This window comes from Gavia stellata, chromosome 9 (genome assembly GCF_030936135.1).
Source record: "Gavia stellata isolate bGavSte3 chromosome 9, bGavSte3.hap2, whole genome shotgun sequence".
NCBI lineage: Eukaryota > Metazoa > Chordata > Aves > Gaviiformes > Gaviidae > Gavia > Gavia stellata.
This window is the reverse complement of record NC_082602.1, coordinates 7,960,782-7,983,916: the sequence shown is the minus strand read 5'-3', so window position 1 is coordinate 7,983,916 and position 23,135 is coordinate 7,960,782. Positions and strand designations below refer to the sequence as shown.

Genomic DNA, 23,135 nt, shown 5'->3' with positions numbered 1-23,135 from the left:
TCCATTGACCTAAACTAGTTTTTAAAAGGTTTCAAAACATCAAAAAATTGTCTATTCTCTTAAAAAAGGAAACGCATATGTGTAAATCAACATGCCTACAGAATTGATCCGTTTCTTTCTAAGCACTGGGTCTCACCCTGACAGGCACCTCTGTAGAAAGCCTTCCCCTGAGGGGATGGGAAGGTGGAGGGCCTCGAACCTCCAGGGGCATAATTCACCCCCAGTTCAGCAGGCAGCCCAGCTTTTAGTTACTTGCAATTAGTGTTAATAACCTTGCAAACACTGAATGGAATGGAGTCACTAAAAGAGCAGACAGCATGAAATACCTGTATTAATGATAATGGAGATGTTCATGTTTCACTCCTGGATTTAGGAAAACACTTCAGTACATTAACTTACTCCACTTTACAAGATGAGGCACACTTGTGCGATGTCAAAAAGAACATGCTCATCTGAATAACACCAATACTTAACTATTTTACTGTTTATTTGAGTCTCCAGAGTCGCGGGTGTGTCAAGAATGGCAGTACATGCTTAACTGCCACCAAAATGGGCTCGCATTTCATTTCACTTGCAGTCTTGGCTTAAGTTGATCCTTAATAGTTTTCACAAGACTGAATTTGCTATAGGGTCATGATGTATTTGGAGGGCTGTCACAAAGAGAGCAGGGATAGTGATTGAAATGGCTCCCTTTGCTCACAGCAACAAAAAAAAATCTGGGAAAAACCCACCAGATTACACACAGATTATTTTAGGAATCCCTTGCTGAATGTAAATGACACATTGTAATCAGAATTTTCAGCTTTCCAAAACACTTGCAAAGAAATTCAAAACAAAAAAAAATTAAAATAAAATCCTTTGGTTCAACATGCCAAAACAAAACTTTCAAGTGACTGATTTTTTTCATTTTCAAAATTTGAATCAGCATTTTATGGGTTGTTTGGTTTGTTTTTGTTTTGGTGTTCCCCCCCTCCCACCCCTGAATGTGTTCATCTTGTTATTGACTTAAATACTTTGCTGAGCTTAAATCAAATTTATGACTTTAAGCATATTAAACTCTGTATTTTTCAAATTAAGAAACTCTTATCTGAAAAAATTGGCCTGAATTAGTTGCTAGGCTTTGGCCAGTATGTTCCAAACTTCCATTTGTTTGCAGCATACAAATAACTGCCCAAAGGAGAATTTATATACTTACACTTTACACATTGGATTAATACCTCTGTAACACCAGCCATATAATGAGTTAATTAGCTGCTTAATAAGCATGATTAAATCAATAATATGAGTGCAATTATCAGCTATGACTTAGTGCTACATGGCCTTCCTTACCTTATTTAATGGACTTACCATTGTTCTCATCTTCAAGGTTTTATCACTGTCAGTGTTTGACCATTGTTTACTGATGTACAAATATTGATAACACAGGTTTAAAAAAGCACCTGTGAAGAAAATAATGTCTTTGAAATGCCAAATTTTGGAGTTAATTGGAATACCAAATATTTCAATCTAGTATTCAAGGTAAATTATGTCACCTGCAGCTGGCAGGTGCTCACACCCAACCTTGTTTGCACAGAGCTGGGATAATAGCGAGCATTTCAGGATGGATCTTGTCTTCTAAAAACTCACCCTCTTCTGATGGGGTAAGCACCATGGCCCCCATTCAACACATCACTTCAGACTGGACTCAGCTTTAAGCACACAGTGCTCCCTCTGTACTCAGCTGAATTACAAATAGGCTTAAACTTAAGTGCACACTTAAGTACTTTGCTGGATTAGTGCCAGAATATTTAGCACTTTTGACTAACCAGACCCATGACAACAGAAGCAAAGATATCGTGCAGTCTGCTTAGTCATTTGTAAGCTCTGAGAAGCAACGCTGCACCTTTTTATTGTCTGTTTTTCTGGCTGAAAGCAGAAATAAAAATTAAATAAAGATTTCAAAACCAGAAGCTGCCTAAAGTTTTCCTTTCCTGTTAGCTCAACACATAAAGCTGATCAGCCTATCCAGTTGCAAAATATTTTGCTTTCTGAAAACTGAAGTCTGTGGCTGGCACATAGCATCATTTTTCCCTATGCATTTCAATTGCAACAGCTAATACATCTTTTGCAGCTAGAGGTTTTTAAAATCAAAGCAAAGAGAACCTTTCCTTGATCTAAGACAAAGGAACTTAGTTCTCTGGAGGGAAAGATTTATTTAACGCCCTCTTTCTAACGAGATAGGTGAGTTACGGTCATTTTGCAGGCTATGCTACACCTGGTTTGACTCCCTCCCACATGCACTCCCATTGCATTTGGCAGCATCATTCAGGAAAGGCAACAATGCCATGGCCCATGGATCAAGTGTTTTTAAAAGTCATTCCAAGTACAATGTAACTAGACTTAAAAGACATGCAGCATCTTTTTAACTGAGATCATAATGTTTGTAATATATCAGAATGGAAGAAAAATATTTTCTAAAATACCAGCAGTATGTTAACAACACAAGGCTGAAGGACCACCTTTCCTCCACTGACCTCATTGGACTGTTACCGTGCAGTGCCAGGACAGCCACCAACAGAGTCTCCCACAAGATATAACTGCCCTTTTCTCATTACAGAAGGAAGTCTGAAATCCAGCATTATTATCATCACTGCTCTGCTATTAAACATTCTGGTTCTGCCATTTGCAAAAAGTGCATGTTGTCATTCTGAGGCTGGTTAATACACTCCTCTAAGTTACCTCTGACCTTGTCCTCTCTTGCCACCACTCTTCCCCTGAGCAACCATTAATGTCTCTTCATCAAACAGCAGGATATATTCAAAACAAGGTTGCTACATAGTAAACCTAAATGGTACTCCTAGAAAATCTGCCCTAAAGCTATGCAGCTCTAATCTGTAACTGCCAACTATAGACAATCGTATTTATTGAATCACAGTAACCAGCTACCCGTGAAATAAAACTGATTCCAGGCAACCCTCATGTTAATAACACTTCATATATTCAATTTATGTTTGCATGAACAAGACTATCCAAGAGGCAAAGGACTGAATATTCATCTGAACAATAAATGCATAAAACAGCTCATATTAACAAAATCAACTGCCGCTAATTAACATGCATGTTTCTAAAAAAATAACAACAACACTATTTTGAATAATTAAAACAGGCAAAACTGAACCCACAGGAAGACCCAATGTATTGCAAAGTTTCAGTCAGAAGCTTCCAAAAGCTCTGGCGGGGCTTTTGCTGGCTAGCTTTGCAAGATCTCCCTCAGCTCCTTCCCTAGTTCTGTTTTTTCCTCTTTGTATATTTCCTCAATCTTTCCTTAAGATATTATTTAGTTTGAATACAAATATAATCTGTGGCTTTATTTTCCTTTTGAGATATTACCTTTACTCCTTTTTCAGGCAACTCTTTCAGACAGCTATTTTCTAGGAAACAGGCAGGCAGGCACAGAGAGCACGTCTTGTGAAAACTAGGACAGAGATTCTGACTTGTCAAGAAAATGTGAGAAAATTTTACTGCAAATGAAAAAGAAACACACAGAAAGACGAGAAGCTGAATTTTGTTTTCAATTTTAAGAACTGAAAAAATGCATTTTAGTTACCAGACTGCTATTTTAGGGAACAATTGCCGTTTTGTAGTCGTAAATGAATTGCACAACTTCGTACCAGAAGTATCTTAAAACTGACAAGCCCTGATTAATGTGTGGTTACCTCTTCATATGTGGACCTTGACAAAGCACTAGGCTACCTATCCACAGTATAAATTCATGCAACCAGGTAATGGATAAGAGATCTCATCTTTTCAAGGACTTAATCAGATGCAATCTCTTGGATGTCCTCCAACCAATTAAATTTCTCACCCTCCTATATAAAGCTAGAGGGTTTTTATCTTTTTGCCTACTTCAATGCCTGAATTTCTCCCCCTAACAAGCCAGCATCTCTGTCTGGGGAGGAGGGGTTCACAAGGACAACTGCAGTCCCACAGCAGCAATGCAATCAGAGAGCAGCAGCCCTGCAGGCAGCACTGTATTTGTTCGCTTGCAGTACGGCTGATGCTTGCAGGCGAGAGAGACATCCCCTTAGCCATCTTATCAGCCATACATCATCTTTACTGCTTATAGAGCCTATCTGCATCGGGCTGAAGTGAACCACAGGCCTCCCTGAACTTAGCAGGCTTTGGAGCCCGGTCCCCAGCAGAGACTGAATTTTTGCTGGCTTTGTCCTAATTCTGCTCCTTCCCCTCCCAGGTTTTATCTACTGACTCAGCCTAGGCAAAACATTGCGGGTTAATAAGGAGCTCCTCAGAACAAGGGGTTCATCTCCCAGCAGCTAGTTACAGCCAAAATAAAACTGAACTTCTGGGCCAGCTGCCCCAATCACTCCTCCTGTATCTCCCCTTTAATCGCTGCTGCTCCCGTTTCAACAGTAAGGCCCTTTCTAATGCTTGCATTCCTTTTTTTTTCTCATCTTCCTTCGAATTGACTTGTTTTAAAAGTGCACCAGCTTTGTTTGCTCATTTGCATTTGGTAATAAACAAGGAGAAAGGGGCAGCTTTGCTGTTGGGAGCAAAGGGCTACAATTTTGAACAGCTTCCCCGCAGATCTTGTTTGGTCGCAGCATCTCTTGGCTTTCCAACCCAAAGCAGATTTGTGCATGTGGCCTTTCAAGCTGAATTTATTGCATATGTTCAGTGGTTCTTCTAATTGGACCTATGACTTGACCACAATTCAGTGAGTTTAGCTTCAAGGATAACAGGCACGTAGGTCAGCAAGAAGATGCGTACAATGTTATAAAATACACTACGTTATAGCCATTTCAGATTAAACTCATGCACTTCTAAAATCAGGATTTTGACAATTTTCCTGTATATCGGGTGAGCTAAACAGAAACATTTCTGAAAGAGCTTTACAAAAATCTTTGTAAACACCACATGTTTCTATCTGCACCTTAACTAGTATGATCAGTAATTATAAAACAGCCTTTAGCCAATGGCTTGCTATACTATATAAAAGAAAATTAATGTAAATAACAGTAAATTGGATGTTTATAGTGAATACCAAGGGCCATAATTAGAATTGTTACCATGCATACTTCCTTTCCACTAAAAGATTTTTAAAAAGCATATACTTCTTTAAAAAACACATTTCTCCTCCAGAATTATGGCAAGACACCAGCAGAAATGTTCCTGAGAGCTGTGAACGCAGCCAATAGGTCACACACCAGGGCAGCACTGAGCAGCTCCAAGGTCATTAAAAGCCATAAACCTTGCATGGACCTTATTTTGTAGCAATGTATGCAAGGCAAGCAAAATATATTCTATATCAAGAACAGAAAAACAGACAGTGCTTGCCATTTGAAAAGAGATCCTTAAAATGCACAAGAAGAAAAATATGAAGATATTTTACAGAGAGGAAAAGCAGAGATTAAATAAACTGCTTAAGATCAAACTGGAAGAGACAGTGAGAGAACCCCCTACCCTTTGTTTGTTGCTTGGATGACTTGCAGTTTGCATACTTCTATCTTTTATGTGGGTAGTGTGTGCTGAGCGTGCAAAACATTTATTAAGCCTTCTTTAAGCATAACCAGACATTCTGATATTACAAAAAAGGTAGACAGGAAAATATCAGATAGGAACATCAAACAACATACACTTTCCCATAACTGTTAAAAAGCATTGGCTGTTCCTCAGGCTGCCCTACTTAGAAACTTTGATTGTGCACCCACTGTCATGAGAGATGTTTTCCTCTCAACATCTTTTTAATCTTCTCAGACCGGTAGAAAAACAGCAGTCTTTAGTTACCAGAATTTTGATGTTTAACAGCTTCAAAGTGTTGGTGGTTTCAAATTAAATCAAGTGGTAGGAAAAACTAGGACTGCAGGTATCCCAGTGCATTCACTGATTCTCCTTCAAGACGTTTTCTTTGCTTAGATGGTAAAAATGTAATAGAGGAAGGCTTTCCCACCCACTTCTCGGCAATATTTCACTATGGGATGTTTTAACTTTTCAGACTCTTGTGTAAGAAAAAAGGAAACTGTCCACAGCCACCCTCCAGTACATAATGTCTGCTACTGCCTGGCCAAAAAAAGCCTTTTTTGAGAGAGGCTTCCTCAACACTACAGGAAAATGCTGCATTTACTCATACATCGATTGAGGCTCTTTTTTAACTTGCTGCACCATGAGATGCTTGGTACATGTATCTCTGCTCTTGGGGGATCTTTCCCCTGAGACATGGAAAGCACTCCAGGCTTATTCACCTGTGCTTCAAGGTCTAGTCAGCAGTCCATTTCTGAATAATATCTGCATTAATTTTCCTGCAGCCTGGGCATGAAAACATTAGCCTCAGCACCAGAGATGATTGCTAGATTCATACAAATCCAAAGGGGGCAGGAGAACAGGTTACAGACTCAGATCACCCAGACACTGACATTTCCTCACAGGCCAATGGTAAATTCAGCTGATGAGATGGTTGCAATTGCTAAACATTAAGCTAGTGATTAATGAATGGGAAATGATTGCAATTTCAGAGATACCACAGTAGGGTTTAGAAAGAGTGGTGATGCAGTTATGGGAGAAAGAAAAAAAGCTGTGTGGGAGAAAATAAAATTATTCCACCTATGAAGGAATCTCATTTAAAGCTATGGATGCCTATATTTATAAGATACTCTGATTACAATCCTGGAAAAATGACTTGAAAGTTACACATAGCTAGCTACAGCCAGTGGCTCAGTTCCACCTCTGCCTTTGGTTAGTAAAATGCCCCGTAAATTCATGTTGGGAAGTGGAGGGAATATCTATCCAGTGGATATTGCACAGCTCTGCTTTTCTACAGGTTCCTAGAGAACACTGGAGACCAATTCCAGATGAGTAAGCTTAGGGACAACATACGGAATCACAGAATCACTATGGTTGGAAAAGACCTGTAAGATCATCAAGTCCAACCATCAACTAACACCACCATGCCCATTAAACCATGTCCCACAATGCCTCGTCCACACATTCCTTGAACGCCTCCAGTGATGGTGACTCCACCACCTCCCTGGGCAGCTTATTCCAGTGTCTCACCACTCTCTCAGTAAAGAAACTTTTCCTAATACCCAGTCTAAACCTCCCCTGGCGCAACTTGAGGCCATTTCCTCTTGTCCTGTCGCTAGTCACCTGGGAGAAGAGACCAACACCCACCTCTCTGCAACCTCCTTTCAGGTAATTGTAGAGAGCGATGAAGTCTACCCTCAGCCTCCTCTTCTCCAGACTGAACAACCCCAGCTCCCTCAGCCGCTCCTCACAAGACTTGTGCTCCAGACCCCTCACCAGCTTCGTCGCCCTTCTCTGGACACGCTCCAGCACCCCAATGTCCTTCTTGTAGTGAGGGGCCCAAAACTGAACACAGAATTCGAGGTGCGGCCTCACCAGCGCCGAGTACAGGGGCATGATCACCTCCCTACTCCTCCTGGCCACACTATTTCTGATACAGGCCAGGATGCCGTTGGCCTTCTTGGCCACCTGGGCACACTGCTGGCTCATATTCAGCTGGCTGTCAATCAACACCCCCAGGTCCTTTTCTGCGGGGGAGCTTTTCAGCCATTCATCCCCAAGCCTGTAGCATTGCATGGGGTTGTTGTGACCCAAGTGCAGGACCCGGCACTTGGCCTTGTTGAACCTCATACAATTGGCCTGGGCCCACTGATCCAGCCTGTCGAGATCCATCTGCAGAGCCTTCCTACCCTCGAGCAGATCAACACTCCCGCCCAACTTGGTGTCATCTGCAAACTTGCTGAGGGAGCACTCAATCCCCTCATCCAGATCATCGATGAGTATATTAAACAAGACTGGTCCCAAAACTGAGCCTTGGCGGACTCCGCTTGTGACCGGTCGCCAACTCGATTTCGCTCCATTCCCCGCAACTCTCTGGGCTCGGCCGTCCAGCCAGTTTTTTACCCAGCGAAGAGTGTACCTGTCTAAGCCACGAGCCGCCAGCTTCTCCAGGAGAATACTATGGGAGACAGTGACATCATCACTGGACAGGACATATCACTGGGACAGGACAACTGCCCAGCTAGCTGTGACAATCTTGCTTAACTGAAGGAAGTCAATGATGGAGTTATCCTGCGTCCTGACATTTAAAAGTAATCCCCCAGAACATAAACCGATGTGCTGAACAGAAAGTGAATTCCACAACTATATCTTCTACCAACACCAAATAGGGCAGGTAAAAGTATGGTTTATTAGAGGGTACAGACAGGATAGCATCACTGTGGTTTTTCATTTTAATACAGCCTTTAAGGAAAGCTCTTCAGAACATGCAAGTCAGTGTGCTCTAACTGAAAGGTAGATATCAACAACTGCACTGAGTTGTGAATTGTTCTGAGCTTTGTGAGCTCAGAACGTGATGCAGAAATTGCTGGTGATGCTGTCATTTGAAGAATTTCGAAAGAAAAGTAGCAGAATTTTGAAAAAGACCATTTAACTTTTTGATCTGTTCTAGTTAATGACTTGTTCTTTCAAATTGTCTTCTCATTAAAAAAAATTATTTATAATTCCTTTAGGAATCAATGACAGCAATGGAACAGAATCACACTGTAAATTACATAAATGAAGGAACAAATTATTTGCACACACCCACACAGTGTACACTTGTGGAAACACCACTAACAACTTTGTGAACAGCTTCTCCCTACGGACCCAGACTGACCAACAGCACTGGTGAAGGGCTGAGCCTGGCTTTCCAGGAGCCGCTGCACGGGAGCACAGGGAACATGCTTCCTCTGAAATTAAATCCCTTACAGCACCACGCAACCTCTCCCAATGTCAGTGCTCCCTAACACAGACAGAAACTAACTGTGGGAAGCAGGAAGACTTTGGAGATACCTGACTCAGGGCTATGGATGGACTGGTACAAAGCACACAGGTGGGGAGTCGCAACCAAATCCCTGACCACTACCTCCCTTCCTGCTATTGCCGTGCACACATACAAACTCACTCACATAGCATGTGTATTACATATATGTTTTGCTGTGTATAAATCCTTTACTTGTAGAGGGTATGAGTTTTTGCACTCAGGCCGAACTCTTCAGCAATCAGAGCACAAGGATGCCATGCAAGCAGCTGTTTACTATCAGAGCACCATCCCCAGCTTGGCAGATCACATCATCATTAGTAGAGAAGAGTATTTGTGTTACACCCCATGGTTGCTCCCCAGTACTAGTGAACTATGCGAGTGCTTGAATTCAGATTGGTTACCAGTTGCTTGTAGTCTATCAGAGTTCAAGGATTTGCATAATCATGATGCTTACTTTTAAAATATGATTATACAAAAACAGCCACTTCAGCAGCTCCAGGAAATCCTTTCACAGCATGCAGAATTCAGCAACTACCTGTCTCCTCTTCTGACTTCCCTCCCAACTCTCTTACTCCAGCAGAGCCTGGATACTTAGTAACATCTTACTTCAAAAGGCCAAAGGGTTAAGGATAGGGCTGTAGGTCAGACCTGAGCTTACAAGATTTCACAAATAAAGGATATACTTTTCTGCTTTCAAAAATACCTTCCATATTCTACAAAAATACAAACAATTGACATATACCCTCATCCTCATCCCGTTGATACACATGTGCTTGAAGGGGTATTACAAATGAGTATGGAATACATGAATGTAATTCAAGCTCGTTTAGTGACCAGTGATTTTCCCTCGATACACACCAAAACTGAGAGCTGTTCAGAAATCTGCTCTGAATGTAAACCCCACCATTTTCTACAAGCCATCACGGACTTTGCAGAAAGCAGGCAGTGATTTCCACTGACGCTGGATCAGGTACCAAAGTGACAATATGTGACATATGCGTCCCTTCCTTCACAAGGGAAGCAATTGACAAGACCACAGTGGTTTTTTCTATTTACAAATTATTAATTCTATGGGTGAAGCACCAGGCACACCTGAGAGCCTCCCTGGCTCCTGGTAGAGATGGGGTCAACAGAGACACCAAGTTTAATGCTACTGGTGGAGATTTTGTTGAGGTAGCCTCCTCTGGGCACTATGATACATGCCATGTTACACCCATGAAATAAATGCAGACATTGTGTCTGTACAACTTGCTATGATGGGGTAGTGGATACCTGTTAAGGTATAAACCTTTATTTCCTGCTTGTGCTCATGAGCAATCAGCGTGTTAACAAAGGCCTTGGATACTACCACTTTTATCAAAAAGCAGCTACTTCTATAAAGTCCCATTAATTCCAGCTGGATAAACGTGGAGTAGGATATATTCCGCATAAACTACGATATCAGAAACATAAGCAAACCCCTTCTACCTTGTACTGTTCTCTTTAATTATGAATTACTTTCAATGAAAAATTTGGAAGATACTGAAATGAACACTTGAACTGAGATTTAAAATTGATACATAAACCCTAATGGCACAACATATAATACATTACACAACTTCAGCCGCCCAATAAGCTAAAATCCAAAACTGTGAATAAAACATAGCTGAACCACCAAAAGTTAGGTAAAATACATCATTTAGGTCATTAAAACAAACCATAAAAAAATTTCTAAAATAATGCTCGGATGAAGGTGACTATGCAGTACAATATGTCCTGTATCTTCCTGCAACTACAAAGGTAAAATAAAGTTTTAGTTCTTGTACATAATACAAAGGCATTAAACTGCTTGTGTACATCTCAGAGCACTAACAATCTCATGTGAGACAAATCCACATTACTAAACAGTCATAACTTTCTAAATAATGGAGAACTTCAGCTTATTGGCAAAATTACGATATTTAAAAATAAATATATCCCAGAGTGAATTTTCTTTTCAATTAGCAAAACAATCTTTTTATTTCAACCTAGTTCTCCTGTCCACATTAGTCTTACTTGAATAAATACTAAAGAAACATTCTGTTGGACTTCCCTTCCAAGTCCCCATTCAGTGATTTCAATCTCTGTAAAAAATAAAAACAAAAGCTGACCTCTTCCGTGGAGATCAGTAACTAGCCACCTCGCAGAGCACTGGCTAACAAAGCGGAGCTCCACACAAATACCACAGTCAGGCAACAGACATATGAAAAAGATTTTTAAAAGTGTTATATGATCCCAAACATCCCCCAGAGATGCCAGGGCCTGATCAGCAGAATGCCCAAAGCTCTCAGCTGAAGCTGCAGGGCTGGAGGATACTGGATACCTTTGAAAATGAGGACATTGCTTTAACTTGTCTCACTTACATGCACTGAATTATCCTCTATCTTTTTCCATTTAATATATAGGGCTATCACCTAAGTTAGATAACTGAAGACAGGAACAATGAGGGGCAGCTGTATCATCTCAGTTGAGCTCATTACCTGAAAGGGCCCCCACACATCCCATCCTAACACTAATGGGGAGGCATTATTTTGTAGAGTTGCTAAAAGGCCTAAGAGGTTTCCAACTCGACAGGCATGCTGAGCCCGATCAAACCCTTAAGGCCCAGCTCTCTATGCCTTTCAACGCAGTCCTGCGCTAGCCCTACTGCCTCAGTCAGAAAATCCCTGTTACCATTCTACCAGTGGTCTAAACAGCTGTACAAATTACTGAATAGCAGCAAATCTAGCCCTTTATTGTCCAAACTTTCATTCAAATCAACGTGGGAATACATCAGGCTTTGTATGGGAAATAATTATTTTTTTTAAATACAACTTACAACTCTGACTTTTTTTTCTTCTCTGTTTCTTTCCTCTACCCACATCACATACACCAAGAGCCTAGTTCTTACTTCCTGTTCCAGTCAGACTGGCTCTGATTGAGTCTAACACCCAATTTTAGCAGGTGCTCAGTCAGTTCCACTAGTCAACAAATATTTTGGCTCACAGTAACAAACATTTAGTGAATGGCCAAGGGGAATTGTATCAAAGTACGCACGACTTATCCTGAAGCCATCAATTCAGGCAATTTAGCTTGATATCAGCCCTGTGCCAAAAGTCAAAGCACTGCTAAATATTCATAACCATAAAGAGTCATTGTGGGGTTTTGTTTGTTTTCGGGGTTGGGGGGTGGTGGTGTTTGGTGGTTTTTTAGTGTTTGTTTTTTTTTTTTTTTTAATCACTGTTCACCAAACATAATCTTTAAACTTTCTTTTGCTTCGAAAAGCATCCATTTTCTTATAGAAGAGACATTTCCCCCTCCCCCTCAGCTCTCCCAAAAAACCGAAACAAAATCCAACCTGGGTGGATAAACCAGAAGGATAAAGGATTCCATTAACACCAACCAGGTAGTTGAAACAGTATTGATTTACACTCACTGAGAGCCCAGCTCTAAATCTAGTCACTGAGCAATCTCCCTATAACGGCGAGGTCACCCATTGTTAGTCCTCCCTCTTCCCTATCTCCTCCCACCATGAGCTGGTAACATTAAGCATAACGTGGTTTATAACCCAGATGACATTTGCATAATAACTAATGGCCATCCATTGTGACAACACAATTCTGAGGCATCAAGAAGGTGAAGAGGAAAAGGTGAATGTTCTAAACCTGCCTAAATAAAGATGCAAATGAATAACAGTGTGAAGTTTTTTCTGGGTTTATAAACAACAAAGTAACACTGAGCAGTGCCCACTTCAAATGATGCTGTAGCGCTACCCACACAATACAATACAATCTTTTCATTCCTTTGGGGGTCATCTTCAATGAAGGAATTGTTTTTCCAGCTGAGCAGAAACACTCTTTCACCACCAAACCCCATGCTGGTAAGAATTCAACACTTCTAGTAGATAACCCACCCACCAGTGCCCCTAAACATCTATCAAAAATATCTTTCCATTATATAATTAGATTTGCCTCTGACAGAGCATCACATCCAAAATCAAGGATATGACTGAAATTTTCCTTGCACCTAGGAAAGATGCACTGACTTAAGAATTTCTCCTTCAGGCTCTAAATCTACACAATCTTTTCATTTACCATAGGTCATGTTCCCAGATGTTAGAGCAACATGTGCTTGGTTTGTGCCTTAACACAAATGAGTTAAGGAACAATCATTTGTGCCCAGGCTATCTAGATTCTACCACCATCAAGTTCAACTGTTCAGAAACCATGAAGTAGATCTCTCTAATCCTGAGTTTCGTTTAAAAATAATGAAACTAAAAATTTTTTAAAATGGATGGGGATTTGTTCTTGTTATTTGAGTCAAAAGCCTTGAAACTCACATTTCAAGCTTTACCTGATAACTGGTAGACTTGTTAGCATGTGAAAACTGCACCAATTCCAACCCGAATTGCTTTTTAAAACCACAGGGAAATTCATTGCAGGAACATGTGCCTGTCAGAGAAAGAATTATCCCTGTTTTCCTTAAACCTGCTTAATTATCACTGTGAACCAAAATGAAGAAGCCACTTGCACTGAAGCTAGTCTGCACACAACCCTTTGCTCAGGTTAATTGTGTCGGTGCAGATGGTGAATTTTTTCAACCTCATGAGACTTACGCTGAAACCTTGACACAGCTGAGATCCATAAAACATTTGGCAGCCCCAAGAGAGCTGAGGGGAAAGGAAACAGTGGGACTCTCCCAGCTAGGATATGATGATGCCCTCCTGGGGTCCCACTGCCCCTGGTGTTTCCAGCTCTGCTACCTTGGGCAGTCCAAGCCATCTCCCACAGGCCCTCGCAGTTGGGAGCAGAGCCCAGCCCAGAAGATGCACAAGCTCCTCAAAGCCACATGAACAGCCACACACCTACAGGTTGATCATTCCTGACACAGCATTTCAGTTTATACCCATTAGGAAATTGCAGGGCAATTTTTCCAGCATACCTGAAAGTTAAGAAAAATCTTCAAACACTGTGAGCCTTATGATGAAATTACCAGGATTTGTGACATTGGCATCCATTACTTTCCCTGCTGCCCACAAGTTTGCAGCAGCAGAAGATGTGACAGCAACAGCCTTTAACATCTCAGAGATGGCAGCAGCCAGGCTTTGCATTATGATCAAGCTATTCTGTGCTCCCAGAGAACATGCTAGCTCCTGAGTGCTACATGCAAATGGAAACCACTTCAGTCCTACTGAATATTGTATAAAACATAAATCATTGAGTGTGTGCCAAGACCTGCCCTTCTCTTCTACTATGTACTGAACAGAGAACATAAAAAAAATTTCAGAGATTTCACCTTTATTTTAGGAATGGCACTGACTAAGCAACTAATTTCTTTCCAGACATTATTATAGGATAAACAGTTTCCAGTTTTCACAAAACAAATTATGCATGACAGAGCCACACTATAAGGAATCAAGCAAGCCATCCTATCAATCACTTATCGTTAAGGGTGGCTTGGCTTATCCTGTGATACCATTTAACTCTCAGGTCTGCCCTTGGGCATACTTAAACTATTTGCAGTGTAGGACACTGCATAACCATCCAGAGGCAGAACTGCTTGAAGCTGTAATACACACTTGAACAGAATGAACGGGAAACCTGTATAATGCAGACCCTTCATTGTAGTCATTTCACTTGCTGGCCCCATCCCTTTCTCTTGCATGAGTTAAACTATTTAAGCTCTGAACCTTCAGAAATGTCTGAAATCAGGCAAACAGAAAGAGCGTGGTGGGCCCATAGGCCACAGAAGCAGAGAGTCTCTACAGAGCTAAGTGCAGCAATTTGAAAATATCTCACTTTGAAATTAAATGGGATTGGATATAATACAGGGGTTTGGTTTTGTGTATATTTTTAAAAAGGTCATTTCTCTCATTCAAGTATTGAAGCAAGCCTTAACAGAAACATTATTACACTGTAAATTGCTTAACCAGTCAAAAGCAGTGAAATATTACCCTCAGACAGCAATCCTCAAACTAAATAGGGACATAAATCAGCATGACTGTTGCTGGTATCATCAAGTCTAGGACACTGGGTGTTCCCACCAGCCTTACTTTCTAACCATTGGCTGCCTTGGTCTCCTTAGTGCATAAATTATCCAGAAATGTTAACACTCACTGCTGTTCCAATGTGACTGGAAGACCCTAAAGGATATTTCTGTATAATGCTTAAGCAAAGGGTTAGCTTTGTGCAATATCATGTGATCAACAAAAAAACCCCTGAGTACTGCTTGCTTGTGGGTGGTGCAGAGGAACAAGAAGTGACTCACAACTCATAGTGGAAAAATTGGGGGGAAAAATGTTTTAAATAGTCAGGAAAGTACAAAATGGCAAACCACAATTATTGTACTTCCTACGCCCTATGTACTGGGTGGCAAAACCATGTCTTTGCTATGAGAAGACTGATGCCCAAATGTATAAATGTTAAGTGAAGCAATTGCTGCTTTTTACTCTGCTGTCCTAGTAAAGAGACCCTCTACATGCCCTGAATCTGCAAAGTCCCAAGGATACCCAGAAAGAAACTAGAATAAGCTACCAAATTTGAAGGGATTGGGGGGGAAGGACAACACACGACACACCCAAAAAAAGCCTCTGGTGGAGCAAAAGCTCTCTATTTTATCTCATTCTTAAGATGCAGAAATAAAACACTGAAAAAATCCACATATTTGAGATTAATAGAATGATATTTATCCATGTGCCACTCTAGTTGCTAAGAGATTTCCTTTCTGCAGCACTGTGTTGTATAAACAATAAAGCATTTTTGTCCACAAAGCAATTGTCTCACCTCACTGAATCAAGAGCCTCTCACTGCCACATCCCTTCTATATTGTTCTAATTACAAACTGTGAGAAAGCACCCTCACACAAAGACAGTATATGGATATGGTTGGACACGCTATTGTTAAACTTGGGCACATGAAGTACAGCATGGGCTTCCTGCATCATGACTAGAGTTAGCTGAGAGACTGTACGTTTTAGCTCACAAGCCATAGGTAAACATCGGTTGACAGGCCAGCTCCTAGAATTCTTAGCTGCTGTGCTCATTTTCAGGTGGGGGAAAAAACCCCACCCTGATAGCTACATTACAGACCTGCACATAACCTAAACAGCAGACAAGAAAAATATTACTAATTCAGGCCAGTTTCAAACAACAGCGCCACAAAATTGGCCCCAAAGACAGAATCTTACTTTCACACTTTCCTTTATATTGGAAGATAATTCAGAAGATCTGTATGTACATATTCACACAGGAAAAAATACCTACAGTTAACATGCTGCAGCACATTCACTGCAGCCAGCTAAACAGTCTCCTCATGTGCTCACTAGAACAGAAGGCAGTGGGTTTCTTAGTGCTCTTCATTATGTGTAGTACTGCCATGGCAGAGAAAAAAAGAAAAGGGCAGGGAAATGCTGACTCTCACCCAACCAAAAGATGCACATATGTTAGAGGAAATCTACATGTCATTTAGGAATCACATGCACCGCTTCTCTGAGCATAGGAAGATTGCCCAGTTCCCCTTAGGGGGATTTCACAAAGGCACACAGAAATACTACATACCCAGGTTTCTGTTAAGATAACTGGCTTCTTGATATGTTCTTGAAAAATTATAATAAAATACAGCCAAAGACAAGAAATCATGGCAGGGCCTTATTTCTACGGAGCAGAGTACAAGGTGTCATTTTTAAGGACATATCCACAGAGCTGCCAAAGTGGCTGGCCTCTTTATCTGTCATTATGCCACAAACCATAACTATTTTGCTTTATACCTTAGAGAGGAACAGTAAGACTGGAATCACACTGAGGCTCCTGAACTGAACAATGAGCAATGCAGTGCTTACTGAATTTTTTGGATCCTACCGTGCTGGAGGGTTTTCTGCAGCTAAGACAAATCTACAGCAGAGGAAAATCAGGCTCTGCGATCTCAGTCACATATTTCCCCAAACAAAAGAAAGTTGCTAATAACAGATTGTTACAGCTCAATTCTGTAGAACAGTTCACCCTTAGGAAAAGAGACACACTGAAACACCTTATTTCTGTAACATTATCCCAAAAATGGATATTTCAGAAGCCAAACGTGTCACAGTCCCAACACAAAGAAAAAAATTTGCCTCCACACATGTCCCTTTTTAATACATGCATGTAAAGCTAAATTGTTATGCTGTTAAACCTATGAGAAAACTCAGCATCTAACCTCACATCATGGTTACAAACTATTTTCAACTCACAGACAGTTTGCATATCACAGTAACACAAGTGATTTTTCTGGGAAATGCATGCACACCTTCTGCATCATCACTGCAATCAACTAATATCCAATTAAACATTCAATTGCTTTGCAAACCCCACAGCCATGGTTATCAATGCTATTTTACAACGTTAACAAATTACTCTGACAGCTACCAAGTTACACACAAGAACGAGCTTTGATACTTCAATTGCAAGGTAAGAAAATTAAAACAAAAGAATGCCTGTCAGAATTTGGCACAAATCTAGATACCTTTTTCTTCCGATCCCGGGATCTTTTCCTGTGTTTTCTTTTTTTCTCAGTTTCTTCATCAGCATTAATTTCTAAATCCCTGTTTTTCTTCAACTGTGATGCTGCGTGAGCCATAATGCATTAAAAATCCTTTACAACAATGCTCCCTTGTAAAAGGTGATTTCCTCGGGCACCTTTAGCCAGCCCTTACAGCAAATGTTCCAGTGATTGGAAGGAAATCTGTGACCAGAGCCAGGAACACACACATTCAGGATTCAGAGATCTCACAGAAGCTTGCAGTCACTACAAAAATACATAGTTGCAGATTTCTTCCTATACCTTTCTGTACCTGAACCTTTATAAAACAGTGCAGCCATCGTAATGCATTTAACGTAATGAAAAAGACAGCTGGGACAGAGAAAGCTGTATTATGGCTGTATCCCCTGCCACCAGCTGGAAGTGTCTAAGTCACTCCACTGAAGGGGGAATGCTGAAAAGGAGCGCTTTCTATTAAAAAAAATTCCAGAACAATAACATATGCTGTATTGTATTTTCTTCACTAATCCTAAAGCATGTTTTTAAAACCTATTAAAAAATGCAGTGTTAATGACGTACATTTCTCAGCTAGTTTTGTATGGTAAGACATTTAACCTATAATGAAATGGAGCAGCTCCTACTTTAGGTTAACTGCTGATGGTGACAAAAAATAAAATAAAAATTTCTTTTTACCATGGAGACCCTGACTGCATTATGTAGAAAACAATGCATGCATTGCCATATCTTAACAGTGTGTCCTTTATACCCATTTTTCAATTCCAACACATTTTGTGAGAGAGGATTACAGAAAGCCCTGTTGTCTTTTTCCCTTTTTTTTTTTTAAACATACTTATTATAACACATCATACAGAAAGAAAGATGCGATCAGACTAGTGTGTGAAACAGGCATTTAATTCATGGGAGATTTCCTGGCACTGTTCTTTTACGTGGTCAGAAAGGGAAATCGGCACTATTTGCATGTAGTTGGAAATGTACTTTTAGGCTTTTATGTCAAGGCTTGCTTCAATCATCTTACTATTTTTGCCACCTGAGTCCTCAATGACTGCAGCTTTTGAATATTCATTATGGGAGGTAAAATAGCAGCAGTATTAAGGCCTGCAGGAGGATCTTTTACTAGGATGAACACAGAGCAAGCATCTAGTAAATACGGAACCATATTTTTTATACACAAAAATGAACAATCAGCAGCTTGTCTTAGGATTGCTGTTTTTAACCTTTCCCAGTATTCCTAGTAGTGTACTTTGCAGTAATGAAGATTAGCATTTTAAGGCAGTCCAATTGCTTACAGATAAGAACCAAAAGTCTCCAAAAGTGAAACTGGTGTATTTTACATGATACCAGCATTTCTTCCCAGAAGGAAATTTAAATTTGAAGTGCAATTAGCCAAATCATATTGAATCTCTGGAATATAACATAAAATCCAGAGAGGTCTCACAAGGTTGTAAATATTCATCCCCTGAACTTGAGACGTTTTCTGAATCCAGGTTGTTGAGGTCCAGTAAGTGACATGCATCCGTTGCTTTACTTCTCACATACCATGGCTAAAAGTTAAATAACCTTTTAAATTTCCAAAACAGAAACTACTTTGAACACACTGCATGTCCAAAATGCAGCACATAGTGCACTGTTTGTCTACTGTTCACAGGCTAACAAACTAGGTTTAAAAAGTTGTTTATTTTGGAATGACTTTTAAGAAATGCTCAAGGATGGAGACCACAGTTACGTGACCTTAGGGACCTTTCTTCCTGATGCAGTAAAACCACAGGTTCCTGTCTGTATCCAAAACTCCCTGTACCTACATACCACCATGTACCTCTCCCTAACTCCTCCTCCACATCTGAAAGACTTTTGAAGACTCATATAATGCTGCCTTTGGAAAGTTGTGGAAAGAGGAATGTTGCACTTAGGCAATGCCTGGTTTTGAACCAGAAGAAGTAAATTCCCACTTCTCCATGTGCTGTAGAAGCTTGAATAAACTTATTTCTATTTTTAAAGATGCAAAGAGTATACCCGAAGGATGCCCAGAGCAGGCTTATCAACTCTAAAGCAAGCAGTCAAAGGCCACATTCAGGCAGGTATCTGGATTTTGACCCAGCTCTTCCGTGAAGCACAGGGCAGCGGTGAGAAGACTCTATTGTACTACAGAAGCTCTACTGGAGAGAGGAACTGGGTAAAGCTGCTGATTTAAGGGGGCTGGAGAAAGTATCTCAAGGAGGCTGGTGGAGAAACTATCCAGTTTCGGCCGGAAACGGAAGACTGCCTTGTGCTTATTCAAAAAAAAGAAAAAAAAAAAGGCAAAGAAAAAGCACCCAAAGCTTCACTTTCTAGCTCAGAAGCTGCCTGCATGACCTTGGCAGTTATTCTCTCTGAAGCTCAGTTCTTTCTCTGTAAAATAAAGTTGACATTAGTTCCCCTGTCTGACAGAACACAGTTATTAGCAATGCTTAGAAAATACAGCAGGACCAGAACAGAAAATGGATTCAACAAAATTCAATAGAGTTGGATCCCTCTTATTCCCAGCACATTTCCATCTGGATTTGGAAGACTCATGAGCCTTTGCCTTAGGTAACCAACTTCTTATTTGAGCCACAAATGAAGTGAATGCTGCTGTCATTCACCGCTTTCTAGCTAATCCTGTGACGTTCCATAAACCCTTTAACCATACTAACCTCATTAAATGGAAATACAAATAATGTATTATAAAGTGTTATATGTTTAAAATACTTGAAGCATACTTTTTAAAATGTTGGCACAGAGAATAATATGCACATATGCAGATTAAAAGCCCTAATACCACCTTATGCACAGGCCATATTCTATGCAGGTAGAAAGCAGCCCAAGCTTTTATAATAATTCTAACAAATGAGGATAATAAGTGAACTCACCCAATCCCTTGAGATATGCACAAGTGCAAGGATTTTATCTGTCGGCCAAGCCTGCTTCATCCCAAGTATCTTTTCAGCTAATTAACCAACTGGACCAAACATGTAGATTTTTTTTTTTATGTGGATTACAATCCCTGCTCGAACTGCAGAATCCAAACTCCTTCTGAATTACATTTCAGAAAGAAAAAATGCCTTTTCAAGCTAGGATTTTGAGAAATTATGTCTTAGCTAGTGAAGCCACAGTAAAAAAAAGAAAAAAGATCCTTTATAGTTGGAGCAATATTAAGGAGATTTTGTGTAGCTTGTAGGCTGGAACAGTCTCAAACAGAAAAGAGGTTAAAAAAAGGTGTGAGTAAAAGATTCAGACCCCTGTGGAAAAGAGACTGTATATGTACAACTTCTGCTTTTGGGGAAATGGTGAACTGGCATCATTCATTGGAAGGTGATAGGGCACTGCCAGACAAAAGTTGAACAAGTGTGAAGGTTTTCATGCCAGGTATGTCATAACTCACTTCAAAGGAATTAGGTACTGGAAAACTTCATTAAGAGCTTCTTTTCAGACTTCAGTAAAATAACTAAGCTATTTGATTTCACCCTTAATTACAAAGTTAATGAAATGCCAATGAGTGTTTCAGCACAATCCATAGGGTCCTGATAAAGTTACAGGGAATGATAAACTGTATCTTACTTGAACAATGGGAAATTTACACTGTCTGTGAGCGCAAGGATAACTTCGACTTAGCTTCACCTACTCACAAAGTCGTAATAATAGCTGGGAAGTGTTTTTATCAACTTGAAAGTCAAGTGTGTCATTTGGTTTAGTTTAACCTGCTAGTCCCACTCTTAAAACTAGATTCAAGAGAGACTGCAAAACAGCATTAGCACACAACATTGAGACAGATCTTGAAAAACAACAAAAAAGTTATAGGGGGGGAAAAAGTGTTTGCAATCTAATTATTGGAGTTAATTTATCAATTTGTCAGCAGCTTATGGAACAAAGATGGTACCATCCCTTTTATATTTATTTTAAATAATTATACAGCACAAAAAAAAAAAGAGACAATCATGAAAATAATGGTTTACTAAGAAAACACCAAAAAATAGATCTATGAAAATCTAAGCTCTTTTAGGCAAGATGGAAAACCATAGAAACATTCAGTATTTACACTACTTAGACCACTATGGATCAAAAAAGGCTTATAATCACACACAGTGCTAAAAGGTCACTATGACAACTCTTACTGGTAAACAAGGTATGTTTACATTTTCCCAAAGATGAAAACAAGCCTTATAGGTAGAATAGAAAGAGCAGAGAGCAAAGGAAAGGAAAACACATGAAGAAAAATAAAGCCAATTCTTGTTAGGTTACTCTTAAATTCTTAATTTCTGAGTTATCTGATACAGAACAAATGATAAAAGGGGGAAGTGGAGTCTATCTTTCTGCTGCTATAGCTCTGCTCTGAGGCTTCTTTGCTGAGAAAAGCAGCGGAAGTGAGAAAAAAAGAGAAGAAAAGAACAAGATGTACTAGAAATAAGGGCAATATCGATTCACCAATTCATGAAAACAACACTTTGGGAGAAGACTAAGCAGAAGAAATAAAAGTTCTGCTTTTAAAAAAGTGCTATGTGAAACTTAGTTAACTCGTAAAAGAACCCTTCAAAGGAGTCTCATAAAAGTTGTCTGCTCACGTGTTAGCCTAGCAGGCCTTGTGTCTCAAAAACAAATGAAAAAACAAACAAACAAGATTGAAAGCTTATTTAGCATGTAGTTTTACTTTTATCTCCTTTTCACACATCTGATGTCAGGGCAGGATGAACTCATCTCCAAACATGTGGAAAAATCGAGGTCGCTAAGTAGCAAATGAATGGAAAATAAGAAAAGTTAAGGCTTATTTTGCCCTTCTGTTTTGTTGCATTGAGTTTCCCCCATCACCTGCCTCTTCTAGCAGAATTCTGCTTTGGCAATAACAATCCCAGAGAAACTCAGGAAACACGACAGAGTCAGAAAGGAATGCATGCACTACATGGAGAGAAAGGAAATATCTAAATTGCATTTTATAGAGCATTTTTATAGTGCTTACCACCCCTTAACTTCTTTGAACTTAGAGTATAAAATTCGGAATTTTACTGAATTGTGTTTTATTTCTTATTTGACTTCTTTAGGGCACAACAGCTTAAAAAAAGCTTTGGAAATGACACAAAGTCAGACATGCAGTGATAATGGCCAGGTATTTGAAGCTGCAGGTATTTGTACTGTCCTACCAAGAAAAAAAACAAACCCAAACCAAAAAATAATACCCAAAAAAACCTCAAAATGCCCAAAAACACCCACACAGAAAACAGTCATGGAATATCCTTTTCACTAAGCACTCTCCAGGTACATCACCTGCCTTCTAAGCTCAAACCAGCAGTCACATTCAAGCTCGCAGACTTAAGTGCAAAGTTACTATTCCTCTATGCAGGGATGACACAGTTCGGCTTAACTGACGAAGTTATACCTCCTGCAGTCCAGCATACTCCCAATACAAGGATGGCTGACACATCTGTGAATTCATCACTAATTTCCAGTTTAAGGCATGACATTTAAAGAAAACAACTACGGATTTTGGTTTGCCTTTAAGACTTACATTGTTCAAAAGCTGACTCAAGGGTCACTCAGCCCATGCCCTCAAGGGCAAAGAAAATGGACCAATAAATCTTCCGCTGTCCCAGGCCACCATGCAGGCATGGTAAATCTGCCTGCAAACAAACTGGGAGAGGGAAACAACACACTCATGCACCAGCTAGAAGACTGCAGAGTACCCAGGAACTGGAGATTATCATCCCTGACTTTCAAAACAGGATAATTTTGTTTGAGGCCTATACATGGAAAGGGAGCTAAAAGTGACAAATTAGTATTAA

The 23,135-nt window shown here is 40.1% G+C and overlaps 1 protein-coding gene across 1 annotated transcript in view; it reads right to left on the bottom strand.

The window, feature by feature from the left end:
• ANK3 (ankyrin 3) overlaps positions 1-17,427 on the bottom strand; it is a 210,247-nt gene extending 192,820 nt beyond the window's left edge. The window contains exon 1 of the mRNA XM_059821466.1: positions 17,314-17,427. Coding sequence (XP_059677449.1) covers positions 17,314-17,427 — 114 coding nt within the window. The remainder of the gene's footprint in view (positions 1-17,313) is intronic.
• Positions 17,428-23,135: the final 5,708 nt, after the last annotated feature.